A 14632-nucleotide genomic window follows, 5' to 3' on the forward strand; every position below is an offset into this window, starting at 1 on the left:
CGATCCCCGGTTGGGGAACTAAGATCCCTCAAGCCATGCAACGCGGCCAATAAATACATACATACATACATACTATTCTGCTAGCTTATGAATATGTTTTCAGAGCTTGATTGACTTTTATTTTCTTGTTCATCATATTGCTTCTCATTATCATCCTTTTCACCAGGTAGAAAGTATAATAAATGAAACTAATATTCTTAGATAGGATTTGAAGATTAAAAGGTAGAATTTATCAGTAATGTTGATCCTTTGAACTCATTTTCCTCTTCCTTTCTAAACAGTCACACCTGGGCCTCCGAGCGTGCCAGAGGTGACAAAGATAACCAAGAATTCGATGACTGTTGTCTGGAACAGGCCAGTTGCAGATGGTGGTAGTGACATAAGCGGCTATTTCCTTGAGAAACGAGACAAGAAGAGTCTGGGATGGTTTAAAGTCCTAAAGGAGACTATCCGTGACACCAGACAGAAAGTGACAGGACTCATGGAACACAGTGACTATCAATATCGAGTTTGTGCTGTAAATGCTGCTGGACAGGGTCCATTTTCTGAACCATCTGACTTCTACAAAGCTGCTGATCCTATTGGTAAGTGTGGTGTCTTCACCTATGTCTTCTTTCATGTCACCAAACTGTACACGATTATGTAATTACGGTACTGTGATTGGCCATGCCAGATCCTCCAGGCCCACCGGCTAAGATAAGAATTGAAGATTCAACTAAATCATCCATCACTCTTGGCTGGAGTAAACCGGTCTACGATGGGGGCAGTGCTGTTACTGGATATGTTGTTGGCATGAGACAAGGAGAGGAAGAGGAATGGACTGTTGTCTCTACAAAAGGAGAGGTCAGAACTACAGAGTATGTGGTATCTAACCTGAAACCTGGAGTCAATTACTACTTCCAGGTATCCGCTGTAAACTGTGCCGGACAAGGGGAACCTATAGAAATGACTGAACCCGTACAGGCCAAAGATATACTTGGTACGTACCTACTGGTATGATTGTGTTTTTATTTTTTTAATAGAGGAAATCACTCATTTCCTTGCTTTAAAATTCATTGTATATGCCCATTTTATGTCTACAGAGGAACCAGAGATCGACCTAGATGTGGCTTTCAGGACCTCCATTATAGCTAAAGCCGGTGAAGACGTACAAGTGTTGATTCCCTTCAAAGGCAGACCTCCACCTACTGTCACATGGAGAAAAGACGAGAAGAATCTTGGCAGTGATGCCAGATACAGCATTCAAAACACTGATTCATCTTCATTACTCACTATTCCTCAAGTCACTCGCAATGATACGGGCAAATATATTCTCACAATAGAAAATGGCGTTGGTCAGCCAACGTCTTCAACTGTGAGCGTTAAAGTGCTTGATACACCAGCTGCCTGCCAGAAACTACAGATTAAACATGTTTCTCGAGGCACAGTCACACTGCTCTGGGAGTCTCCTCTCATTGACGGAGGATCTCCCATAATTAACTACATCATTGAGAAGAAAGATGCCACCAAGAGAACATGGTCTTCAGTGTCACACAAGTGTTCTAGCACATCCTTTAAGGTAACAGATTTGTCAGAGAAAACTCCATTCTTCTTCAGAGTTCTTGCAGAAAATGAAATTGGAATCGGGGAACCCTGTGAAACTACACAGCCAGTGAAGGCTGCCGAAGTACCAGCTCCTATACGCGATCTCTCAGTGAAAGACTCAACAAAAACATCTGTTACCCTGAGCTGGACCAAGCCTGACTTTGATGGTGGTAGTGTCATCACAGATTATACTGTGGAAAGGAAAGGTGAAGGTGAACAAACATGGTCACATGCTGGCGTAAGTAAGACATGTGAAATTGAGGTTAGCCAACTCAAGGAACATTCAGTCCTGGAATTCAGAGTGTCTGCCAGAAATGAGAAAGGACTGAGTGATGGCGTCACTATTGGGCCAATTACAGTGAAAGAACTTGTAATTCCGCCGCAAGTTGACCTGTCAGAAATCCCTGGGGCACAAGTCACTGTGAGAATTGGGCATAATGTGCACCTCGAGTTACCTTATAAAGGAAAACCCAAACCATCTATCAGTTGGCTGAAAGACAGTCTGCCGTTGAAAGAAAGCGAACGTGTTCGTTTGAGTAAAACTGAAAACAAACTTACTTTGAGTATTAAGAATGCAAAGAAGGAGGATGGAGGGAAATACACCATTATTCTCGATAACGCAGTTTGTCGAAACTCATTTCCCATTACAATCATCACACTTGGCCCACCATCAAAGCCCAAAGGGCCCATTCGATTTGATGAAATCAAGGCTGACAGTGTCATCATATCATGGGATGTGCCCGATGATGATGGAGGAGGAGAAATTACCTGTTACAGCATTGAGAAGCGAGAAGCTTCACAAACTAATTGGAAGATGGTGTGTTCCAGTGTTGCCCGGACAACTTTCAAAGTTCCTAATCTAGTCAAAGATGCTGAATACCAGTTTAGAGTTAGGGCAGAAAACAGATATGGAGTCAGCCAGCCACTTGACTCAAACATCATTGTGGCAAAACACCAGTTCAGGATTCCTGGCCCCCCAGGAAAGCCAGTTACATACAATGTGACTTCTGATGGCATGTCCCTAACTTGGGATGCTCCAGTTTATGATGGGGGTTCAGAAGTTACTGGATACCATGTTGAAAAGAAAGAAAGAAATAGCATCCTGTGGCAAAAAATTAACATATCACCAATATCTGCAAGAGAACATAGAGCTACTGGACTAATGGAAGGCCTGGATTACCAGTTCCGTGTATACGCTGAAAATTCTGCCGGCCTAAGCTCACCTAGTGACCCAAGCAAATTTACCTTAGCTGTTTCCCCAGTAGGTAAGTGACTGAGGATTATTCAAATATATTTAATTCCGCAAGTGAATGTGTTAGTGACAACTCAAACACTGCTTTTCTTCCACGTATCACCTTCTCACATATTTCCTAGTCACTAGAGAGCTGGTCAGGTAAAGCAAGGGGGATGATTTTAAATCAGTCTAAAAGAGCAATTTAAAATTCTTTTTTTAAAGCCTCTGATACAAAAAAAATTGCAATTAATGGCTAAAATGAGTTTGGGGGATTTATTTATTTTCCTTCCACTGAAGATTAAGAGTTGATTACAGAAATAACGATGCCTTTAACTTGCATCTAATTTATAGACCCACCTGGCACTCCTGACTACATTGATGTCACCCGGGAAACCATCACTCTGAAATGGAACCCACCACTGCATGATGGAGGCAGTAAGATTGTCGCCTACAACATCGAGAAACGGCAAGGGAGCGATCGCTGGACCAGATGCAACTTTAGTGATGTCAGCGAATGCCAGTACACGGCAACAGGACTTAGTCCTGGGGATCGATATGAGTTCAGAATACTTGCAAGAAACGCTGTTGGAACCATAAGCCCGCCCTCACAGTCTTCTGGCGTTATTATGACAAGGGACGAAAATGGTAAGCATTTACAACCAATTTCCAATGTAACTAAGAGCATTCACATTTTTAAAAATATATATATATATATATTTGGGGGGGGGGGCTGGTCTATAAAAATGGGAAGAGAAACAACGTTTCATACAGATTACCAAAGGTTGTTAGGTGGATGAATTCGATTTTCTACCTTTCAGATGAAGAGAAGAAAAAAATGTAATTAGCATCAATTCTTTTTACCACGTCTATTATTTCATTTCCATATAAATAGCATGCAAGTGGGAATGAGTTTTTAGCTTTGTGATTTCAGTCATTTATAATAAATGAAGAAAAAAAGGTCCCAAGAATAACTGTCCCTCTCGACTGAAGTTACTAAAACACAACACAGGTCCAACAGCACAATTATCACCTTGCCTGAGTGCAGCTGATGGCCCCGCACAGGAACTTGTTTGAATATGCAGCAGTATTAGGAAGTAAATGATCCGTAAATGTTTCATTTCTCTTTTTACAAATGGAAATGCAAGATTAATAACATGACAGATATAACAAAGGCGATAACCTAATAATATGCAAATGTTTAACCCCATAGTCTAAATTCTCAACTATCAATCCTTTCAAAATAGCCTTTGGTATAAGCATTACCCTTTCAGGCTTTATGATATGGTGCTAATGAAAAACATGCTTATTTAAGTCTTTATTAAGCCAAACTAATGCATATTGTCTCTTTCTTTTATAGTTGCACCAATTGTAGAGTTTGGCCCTGAGTACTTTGATGGTGTCACTATTAAGTCTGGAGAGAGCCTTAGAATTAAAGCTTTGGTGCAAGGACGGCCAGTACCTCGAGTAACTTGGTTCAAAGATGGAGAAGAAATTGAGAAGAGGATGAATATGGAAATAACCGATGTCCTTGGATCCACCAGCCTCTTTGTTAGAGATGCTACTCGGGACCATCGTGGTGTATACACAGTGGAAGCCAAAAATGCATCTGGCTCCACAAAAGCAGAAATTACAGTGAAAGTACAAGGTACTCATAAAATAGCTTCTTAATCTTACAACGTACAGGACTTGGATTAAAGACATGCCTGATTGCATTTTAATGGACAAGGAGAAAGAAACTAACTCTGGAACCTTTTTCTTACAGATACACCAGGAAAACCAGTTGGGCCAATAAGATTCACCAGTATAACTGGCGAGAAGATGACCTTGTGGTGGGATGCTCCACTCAATGACGGCTGTGCTCCCGTATCGCACTACATCATTGAAAAACGGGAAACCAGCAGACTTGCTTGGGCGCTAATTGAGGATAATTGTGAAGCCCTCAGCTATACCGCCACTAAACTAATAACTGGCAATGAATACCAATTCCGTATTTCTGCAGTCAACAAGTTTGGTGTTGGCAGGCCACTGGATTCTGACCCAGTGGTTGCTCAAATACAGTACAGTAAGCGACCGTTTTTACTAAGTGGTACTATGTCATAAGGTTAACTTCCAAGCAAATGTGTCTAATTGGTTTATTTCTTTCTTTGTTTTCATTTTACAGCTATTCCCGATTCCCCTGGCACTCCAGAACCTAGTAATGTAACAGGCAATAGCATTACCCTGACATGGGCAAGGCCAGAATCAGATGGTGGCAGTGAAATTCAACAGTACATCCTTGAAAGGAGAGAAAAGAAAAGCACACGATGGGTGAAAGTCATCAGCAAACGACCAATCTCTGAGACAAGATTCAAAGTCACCAGTCTGACAGAGGGCAATGAGTATGAATTCCATGTCATGGCTGAAAATGCTGCAGGAGTAGGACCTGCAAGTGGTATCTCAAGACTAATCAAATGTAGAGAGCCAGTCAACCCACCAAGTGCTCCCACTGTGGTCAAAGTGACAGACACATCAAAGACAACTGTGAGCTTAGAATGGTCTAAGCCAGTGTTTGACGGAGGGATGGAGATAATTGGGTATATTATTGAAATGTGCAAAGCTGACTTAGGAGACTGGCACAAGGTGAATGCAGAAGGATGGGTGAAAACAAGATATACAGTTACTGATCTACAAGCAGGTGCAGAATACAAATTCCGGGTTAGCGCTGTCAATGGTGCTGGAAAAGGAGACAGCTGTGAAGTGACCGGCACCATTAAAGCAGTTGACCGATTATCAGCTCCTGAGTTAGACATCGATGCCAACTTCAAGCAGACTCATATTGTGAGAGCTGGGGCCAGTATTCGCCTCTTCATTGCCTATCAGGGTAGACCGACTCCGACAGCTGTGTGGAGCAAACCTGACTCTAACCTTAGCATTCGGGCTGATATCCATACAACAGACTCCTTCAGCACCCTCACCGTGGAAAACTGCAACCGAAACGACGCAGGGAAATATACCCTTACTGTGGAAAACAACAGCGGTATTAAGTCAATCACATTCACCGTAAAGGTGCTAGACTCTCCAGGCCCACCTGGCCCAATTACCTTCAAGGATGTGACCCGGGGATCTGTTACATTGATGTGGGATGCCCCTCTCCTTGATGGGGGTGCCCGAATCCATCACTACGTGGTAGAGAAACGAGAAGCCAGTCGCCGTAGTTGGCAGGTAGTCAGTGAAAAATGCACTCGTCAGATCCTCAAGGTCAACGACCTGGTAGAAGGCGTTCCATACTATTTCCGTGTTTCTGCAGAAAATGAGTATGGTGTTGGTGAACCCTATGAAATGCCAGAACCAATGGTAGCCACAGAACAGCCTGCTCCACCAAAGAGACTTGATGTCATTGACACAAGCAAATCCTCTGTGGTCTTAGCTTGGCTTAAACCTGACCATGATGGAGGCAGCCGCATCTCTGGCTACCTGCTCGAAATGAGACAAAAGGGATCTGACTTCTGGGTTGCAGCTGGTCACACCAAACAGCTGACTTTCACGGTGGAGCACCTCACTGAGAACACTGAATATGAATTCCGCGTGAAGGCCAAGAATGATGCTGGCTACAGTGAACCCAGGGAAGCCTTCTCTTCTGTCATCATCAAGGAGCCTCAAATTGAGCCCACAGCTGATCTCACTGGAATTACCAATCAGCTCATAACTTGCAAAGCAGGCAGCACGTTTACCATTGACGTGCCAATCAGTGGTCGTCCCACCCCCAAAGTAACATGGAAGCTTGAAGAAATGAGACTTAAGGAGACAGATCGAGTGAGTATCACAACAACAAAAGACAGAACCACCCTGTCTGTAAAGGACAGCATGAGAGGTGACTCTGGAAGGTACTTCCTGACCCTGGAAAATACAGCTGGTGTCAAAACATTTACCATCACAGTTGTGGTCATTGGAAGGCCAGGTCCAGTAACTGGCCCCATTGAAGTCTCATCTGTCTCAGCTGAATCATGCATCCTGTCATGGGCTGAACCTAAAGATGATGGAGGCACCGATATTACTAATTACATAGTTGAAAAGCGTGAGTCAGGTACAACAGCTTGGCAGCTTGTCAATTCCAGCGTCAAGCGCACCCAGATTAAAGTCACTCATCTCACAAAATACATGGAATATTCTTTCCGTGTCAGTTCAGAGAACAAATTTGGTGTCAGCAAGCCTCTGGAATCAGCACCAATCGTTGCTGAGCATCCATTTGGTAAGAAAAATAAAAATCGTACTTCCAAGTCTCTATTATAGTTAAATATTTCCCCTGAATTTTATAAAACTGTATTCATATTTGATACCTTTGCTTATATTTAGTCCCACCAAGTGCACCTACCAGACCTGAGGTCTACCATGTGTCTGCCAATACCATGTCTATTCGCTGGGAAGAACCCTATCATGATGGTGGCAGTAAAGTCATCGGCTACTGGGTTGAGAAGAAAGAACGTAACACCATTCTTTGGGTGAAAGAAAACAAACTGCCATGCTTAGAGTGCAACTACAAAGTGACCAGTTTGGTAGAAGGACTGGAATATCAGTTCAGAACGTACGCACTCAATGCCGCAGGCGTTAGCAAAGCCAGTGAAGCATCAAGACCTATGATGGCTCAAAACCCAGTTGGTAGGTATCAGAATTTAAGGGTACATTTGTTTATCACCGTCATCACCATCATCGTCATCATTATTGGTACTAGCAAAATTCAGAGTTGCATTTAACCTTATTTTTGCATCCCTTCCAGATGCACCAGGAAGACCAGAGGTGACAGATGTCACCAGATCAACGGTGTCACTGATCTGGTCTGCCCCAGTGTATGATGGAGGCAGCAAGGTTGTAGGCTACATCATAGAGCGTAAGCCAGTCAGTGAAGTTGGAGATGGTCGCTGGCTCAAGTGCAACTACACCATTGTATCTGACAATTTCTTCACCATTACTGCTCTCAGTGAAGGAGACACTTACGAATTCCGTGTGTTGGCCAAGAATGCAGCAGGCGTAATTAGCAAAGGATCAGAATCTACAGGCCCCATCACTTGCCGAGATGAATACGGTAAAGAATAGTCAATGCTCTCCTTTTAAATTATCACAATTTCTGTAACAGTAAACTATCATATATTCATTCACATCTATTTTGCCTATGACAGCTCCACCCAAAGCCGAACTCGATGCCAGATTACAGGGTGATCTGGTTACCATCAGAGCAGGCTCGGATCTTGTTCTCGATGCTGCAGTTGGTGGCAAACCTGAACCCAAAATTATCTGGACCAAAGGGGACAAGGAACTAGATCTCTGTGAAAAAGTCTCTCTGCAGTACACTGGCAAACGAGCAACTGCTGTGATCAAGTTCTGTGACAGAAGTGACAGTGGAAGATACACTTTAACGGTGAAGAATGCCAGTGGGACCAAGGCCGTGTCTGTCGTGGTCAAAGTTCTCGGTAAGTACGTCAAATGATCTTTGATTTTCATAGCTTTCTCAAGCGTGGGCAGAAAGAAACACCTTCCTCATTGCTCGTCCTTACACCTGTTTCAGATTCCCCAGGCCCATGTGGAAAGCTCACCGTCAGCAGAGTAACAGAGGAGAAGTGCACTTTAGCCTGGAGCCTTCCTCAGGAAGATGGAGGTGCAGAAATAACTCACTACATCGTGGAAAGACGCGAGACTAGCAGACTCAACTGGGTGATTGTGGAAGGCGAATGCCCAACCCTATCCTATGTGGTTACCAGACTCATCAAGAACAACGAATACATATTCCGAGTGCGGGCAGTAAACAAATATGGCCCTGGTGTGCCTGTTGAATCAGAGCCCATTGTCGCCAGAAACTCCTTCAGTGAGTATTAACACTCAAACAGTTCAGCAGTTGAAATGTAATGGGATCAGGGAGAAGGGAGGACAGTCATAGCAATAGTGATTCTGTGCGATTCTGATCATCCTTTTATTTTCATAAAAATATAAATAGCTATTCCATCACAACCTGGCATACCTGAAGAAGTTGGGGCTGGCAAAGAGCATATCATCATTCAGTGGACAAAACCTGAATCTGACGGTGGCAACGAGATCAGCAACTATCTAGTAGACAAACGTGAGAAGAAGAGCTCGCGCTGGACGCGTGTGAACAAAGACCATGTGGTGTATGATACCAGGCTGAAGGTGACTGGCCTGATGGAAGGTTGTGATTACCAGTTCCGGGTGACCGCAGTAAATGCTGCTGGTAACAGCGAACCCAGCGAAGCTTCCAACTTTATCTCTTGCAGAGAACCATCATGTGAGTTCCAAGAATCATACATAACCCTAATGCCCAACAAAACCACATTACAAATAATTTTCCAACATGCCATTTCCAATAACTTGTAGAATTTGTGAATGGTCTAGAAAGTCATATGCTTATTAGAAGGATCTTAAATACAGCCTAAGACAGAAAACATTTCAACTACTACTTCTGTCAATAAGTTAGCAGTTACATTGCTAAAAACTGTTGCAGTATTTTCCAATCTGTGAAAAAAATAAACTATTCTACTACCAATATGAAAGGGATGTATTTTGCAAATCTTCCTAAGAATGGAGAGAATTTTGTTGTAATGATAATAACTACTGAAAAGAAAAAAAAGACAACATCTCTTTTAAGAGGCTTAGCAGAGCATAAACCTTCTTGTATTTTAGCAAGCACCTAACAAAATAATTGTCACAAAAGCTTCAGAAATAAGTGGCAAATCCTTGTACAAAGTTTAAGCCCAAGAACTAAAAGCAATAAATCACTTGGATTGAATCGAGGAAGTAGAAGAAACTTATTCCTGTACTTATTAGCAATGTAGAGGTGACAAGTGATATTAACCCTGTTGAAAGCTGAGCAACTAAAGAAAAGTCCCTGAGAATGGGTACTGTCAGCAATGAGCTTAGCAGGACACAGCATAGCTAGCCAAAGTGGCCAAAAAGAAACATCTACCTTTCTAAAGAAGTTTAACTCTTAAAACAATAATAATAGTAATAATAGAGCATACAGTGCTATCCTGCAACGTCAGAAGAGCCTAGTTACAAAGAGTATCTTGGTGAGTGTGGACAAAGAAGAGTAATGCCTCAGTGAGTCTTGAAAACCAAAAATACAAATCTCAAGCTTCCTTATTTGTGTAATACCTGCATCCTTATTTTAAAATTTCATAGATACCCCTGGACCACCTTCTGCTCCGAGAGTTGTAGATACCACCAAACACAGCATTAGTTTAGCCTGGACCAAGCCCATGTATGACGGTGGCACTGACATCATAGGATATGTTCTTGAAATGCAAGAGAAGGACACTGACCAGTGGTACCGAGTGCATACCAAGACCACAATAAGAAATAATGAATTCACTGTGACAGACCTTAAGATGGGCCAGAAATACTCCTTCAGAGTCGCTGCTGTGAACGTGAAGGGCATGAGTGAATACAGCGAGTCAACTGCTGAAATTGAGCCCATGGAAAGACTAGGTATTTATGATATAAGGTTTTAGGTGAATTATTTTCTCATCACACCTGTTCATGAATTAATTAAGTTTTGACATTTACTTTCCAGAAATACCGGATCTTGAGCTTGCAGATGATTTAAAGAAGATTGTGACCATCAGAGCTGGGGCCTCGTTGCGGCTGATGGTGTCTGTATCTGGAAGACCACCACCCGTCATCACATGGAGCAAGAAGGGCATTGACCTTGCAAGCCGGGCGATCATTGACAACACTGAGAGTTACTCTTTACTTATTGTGGACAAAGTTAACCGGTATGATGCTGGAAAATACACCATTGAAGCTGAAAACCAATCTGGCAAGAAATCAGCAACTGTCCTTGTTAAAGTATATGGTAAGTATTTGTCTTAAAATCAACTATGCTGTGAGCAGATTCTTTAAAAAGATACACCTTGACCTCTGATTATCACCTCTCTAAAAGGAACTATGTTGAGTATATTTTCCTGCCCCCCAAAAAATCTATCAACCAATCAGGCAAACAGGAAGTATGGATCTTTCATTCTCTTGTTTTAGATACTCCTGGTCCCTGTGCTTCAGTGAAAGTTAAGGAAGTATCAAGAGATTCTGTGACCATTACTTGGGAAGTTCCCACAATTGATGGTGGAGCTCCTGTCAACAATTACATTATTGAGAAGCGTGAAGCTGCCATGAGAGCATTCAAAACAGTAACTACCAAATGCAGCAAGACGCTCTACAGAATTTCTGGACTTATAGAAGGAACCATGTACTATTTCAGAGTGCTGCCAGAAAATATTTATGGCATTGGAGAACCTTGTGAAACATCTGATGCAGTTCTGGTCTCAGAAGTACCTTTGGTGCCTGTGAAGCTAGAAGTTGTCGACGTCACCAAATCGACTGTTACCCTTGCCTGGGAAAAACCACTCTACGATGGTGGTAGCCGGCTCACTGGCTATGTTCTTGAGGCCTGCAAAGCTGGCACCGAGAGATGGATGAAGGTTGTCACCTTAAAACCCACAGTCCTAGAGCACACTGTTATTTCCTTAAATGAAGGTGAACAGTACTTATTTAGAGTAAGGGCACAAAACGAGAAAGGTGTGTCAGAACCAAGAGAGATCATCACAGCCGTGACTGTACAAGACCTCAGAGGTATGTACCGAATCACCAAAATAACAATAATAGTAAAGGAAAGTGAAAGAAACATTCAGAATTCATGACACTTTGTCATTAGAAATAATACTTATGAATAAATGCCTACTTTTTCTCATAGTGTTGCCAGCAATCGATCTTTCTACAATGCCTCAAAAGACCATCCACGTCCCAGCCGGCAGACCAGTAGAGCTGGTGATACCAATTGCTGGTCGCCCACCTCCTGCTGCTTCCTGGTTCTTTGCTGGCTCTAAACTAAGAGAATCAGAGCGTGTCACAGTTGAAACTCATACTAAGGTAGCTAAATTAACCATTCGTGAAACCACTATCAGAGATACTGGAGACTATATACTTGAACTGAAGAATGCAACCGGAACTACTTCAGAGACCATTAAAGTTATCATTCTCGGTAAGGATGAGAGACCAAGACACAAGCAAGCTGTTGTTGTTTAGTCACCCAATTTTGATTTGAAGTGAAAATTAACCTCCGGGATTTCTTTTTTTTTTTTCATAGACAAGCCTGGTCCACCAACTGGGCCTGTCAAGATTGAAGAAATTGATGCTACTTCAGTGACCATTTCCTGGGGACCGCCTGAACTGGACGGTGGTGCTCCACTGAGTGGCTACGTGGTAGAACAACGTGATGCCCATCGTCCAGGGTGGCTGCCAGTGTCTGAATCAGTGACTAGAACAACATTTAAGTTTACCAGACTCACTGAAGGAAACGAGTATGTGTTCCGTATCGCTGCGACAAACCGCTTCGGGATCGGCTCGTACTTGCAATCTGAGGTCATAGAATGTCGCAGCCTCATCAGTAAGTCCTGGATGCCCGCCCCCACTCTCCCCACCTCTGATTCTAAATATTAACAAGAAGGAATTTATTCTTAATATACCCTTATGTAAGTAAAAATAGGTCACAAAGTTAATCCCAGGGTCTTTCCAAGGTTTCTAAACCTCCTTTTCTTGGAAGTTTTCAACATGGTTGGGGTTTTTTTTTTAATGGAAGAAAGAGAGGAGGGAGTTAGGGAAGGATGGATGGAAGGAAAGGGGGGAGGGAGGACTGGCTGTTACAGTGAGAAACAATACAGAATACATGCTTAATAAATGTTTATAAAATGGAAGAAAATGAGGAACAGCAAGAAAAGTACAAAAATGAAAACACGAGAAAAACAGTTGCAAGAGTCTTATATGTACCATTTTAAGATGGTATATACGAGACACACTTATACAAATGTACGAGTCTTCAATTTATTCATGGTGCCATGTTGTGTTTACCTCTGTCTTGCTGCAGATATTCCTGGACCTCCAGAAACATTACAGATATTTGATGTCTCACGTGAGGGCATGACACTTACTTGGTACCCACCAGAAGATGACGGTGGCTCCCAAGTGACTGGATATATTGTGGAGCGCAAAGAAGTGAGATCAGATCGATGGGTCCGTGTAAATAAAGTACCAGTGACGATGACACGGTACCGTTCCACTGGCCTTACTGAAGGCTTAGAATATGAACACCGTGTCACAGCCATTAACGTGAGAGGAACTGGAAAACCAAGCCGTCCTTCCAAACCCACCATTGCCATGGATCCAATTGGTAAATACCTTTTGTATAAGTTTACTGAGGTATAATGTGGCAACAGTCACCCTTCTGAAATATAGAATTCTATATGTTTTGTATAACCACCACCACAATCAAAATATAGAATATTTCCAACAGCTCAAAAAGTTCAGTTGTGTCCTCTGTCATCAATCCCCTCCCCACTCCAACCCCGGGCAACTTTGGGCAAATAACTTTTTATATTCTTCTCTTGAGTCTATTTCTCCTGCTTTAAAATGGAACTCACAATACACACCCTATATCACAGTTAAAATTGTAAAGCAAGTTAATATTTCTGGAAGCACTTTAAAAACTGATGGTAAATGTAAGATAGTATTAGTGATTATAAGCAAAGCACAAATAAGACAAAGGAAAAACCAAGAGCTTTAAGTAATGTTAACTGATTAAAATGAATTAAACATTTACAAAATGAAAAATATTCTACTGTTATAGTCCATGTTTCCACAACTCACTGAAATTGTTAGGTGGTGCATTCGATTTTCAACTTTGCAGAAACTTTAACAAGTATGTTGTTGTCTTATTCTTATTCCCAGCTCCTCCAGGAAAGCCACAAAACCCAAGAGTTACTGATACAACAAGGACATCAGTCTCCCTGGCCTGGAGTGTTCCAGAAGATGAAGGAGGATCTAAAGTCACAGGCTACTTGATCGAAATGCAAAAAGTTGATCAATATGAATGGACCAAATGCAACACCACCCCAACCAAGATTCGGGAGTATACTCTCACACACCTACCTCAGGGCGCTGAATACAGATTCCGTGTCCTAGCTTGTAACGCTGGTGGACCTGGGGAGCCCGCTGAGGTACCAGGAACAGTCAAAGTCACGGAAATGCTTGGTAAGACATATGATCATTTACTTTCTGCTGTAATTGCCTTAAGACTTGTTTCCTACACCCGCCTCCCAAAATGCTAATTGTAACCCTACCTTTCTTCCCAGAATATCCTGACTATGAACTTGATGAAAGATACCAGGAAGGTATCTGTGTAAGACAAGGTGGGGTCATCAGACTTACCATACCAATCAAAGGAAAACCATTCCCAATATGTAAATGGACCAAGGAAGGCCAAGATATTAGTAAGCGTGCCATGATTGCAACCTCTGAAACTCACACTGAGCTTGTAATCAAAGAAGCAGACAGGGATGATTCTGGCACTTACGACCTGGTTCTGGAAAACAAATGTGGCAAGAAGGCTGTCTACATCAAGGTCAGGGTGATAGGAAGTCCCAACACTCCAGAAGGACCACTTGAATATGACGACATACAAGCTCGCTCTGTAAGGGTCAGTTGGAGACCCCCTGCCGATGATGGTGGTGCTGACATCTTAGGCTACATCCTCGAGAGACGAGAAGTGCCTAAAGCCGCCTGGTACACCATCGACTCCAGAGTCCGAGGTACATCTCTGGTTGTAAAAGGCCTCAAAGAAAATGTGGAGTACCATTTCCGTGTTTCAGCAGAAAACCAGTTTGGAATAAGCAAACCCTTGAAATCTGAGGAACCAGTCATACCAAAAACACCACTGAGTAAGTGCTCTTCCAACCATAACACTGTAAAAATCCTCTCAGTGCTCTTTTGTTTCGAAAGGAA

At 42.5% G+C, this 14632-nt stretch overlaps 1 protein-coding gene across 1 annotated transcript in view; it reads left to right on the forward strand.

The window, feature by feature from the left end:
- Positions 1-14632, forward strand: part of TTN (titin) — a 279722-nt gene that overhangs the window by 251691 nt on the left and 13399 nt on the right. The window contains 20 exon segments of the mRNA XM_060302200.1: positions 282-584; positions 674-979; positions 1083-2849; positions 3170-3463; positions 4176-4463; positions 4581-4880; positions 4980-7046; positions 7151-7453; positions 7572-7877; positions 7972-8262; positions 8358-8654; positions 8784-9089; positions 9983-10288; positions 10374-10655; positions 10835-11428; positions 11550-11837; positions 11943-12242; positions 12720-13022; positions 13580-13882; positions 13984-14568. Coding sequence (XP_060158183.1) covers positions 282-584; positions 674-979; positions 1083-2849; positions 3170-3463; positions 4176-4463; positions 4581-4880; positions 4980-7046; positions 7151-7453; positions 7572-7877; positions 7972-8262; positions 8358-8654; positions 8784-9089; positions 9983-10288; positions 10374-10655; positions 10835-11428; positions 11550-11837; positions 11943-12242; positions 12720-13022; positions 13580-13882; positions 13984-14568 — 9789 coding nt within the window.

This window comes from Globicephala melas, chromosome 7 (genome assembly GCF_963455315.2).
Source record: "Globicephala melas chromosome 7, mGloMel1.2, whole genome shotgun sequence".
In the NCBI taxonomy this organism is placed as follows: Eukaryota; Metazoa; Chordata; class Mammalia; order Artiodactyla; family Delphinidae; genus Globicephala; species Globicephala melas.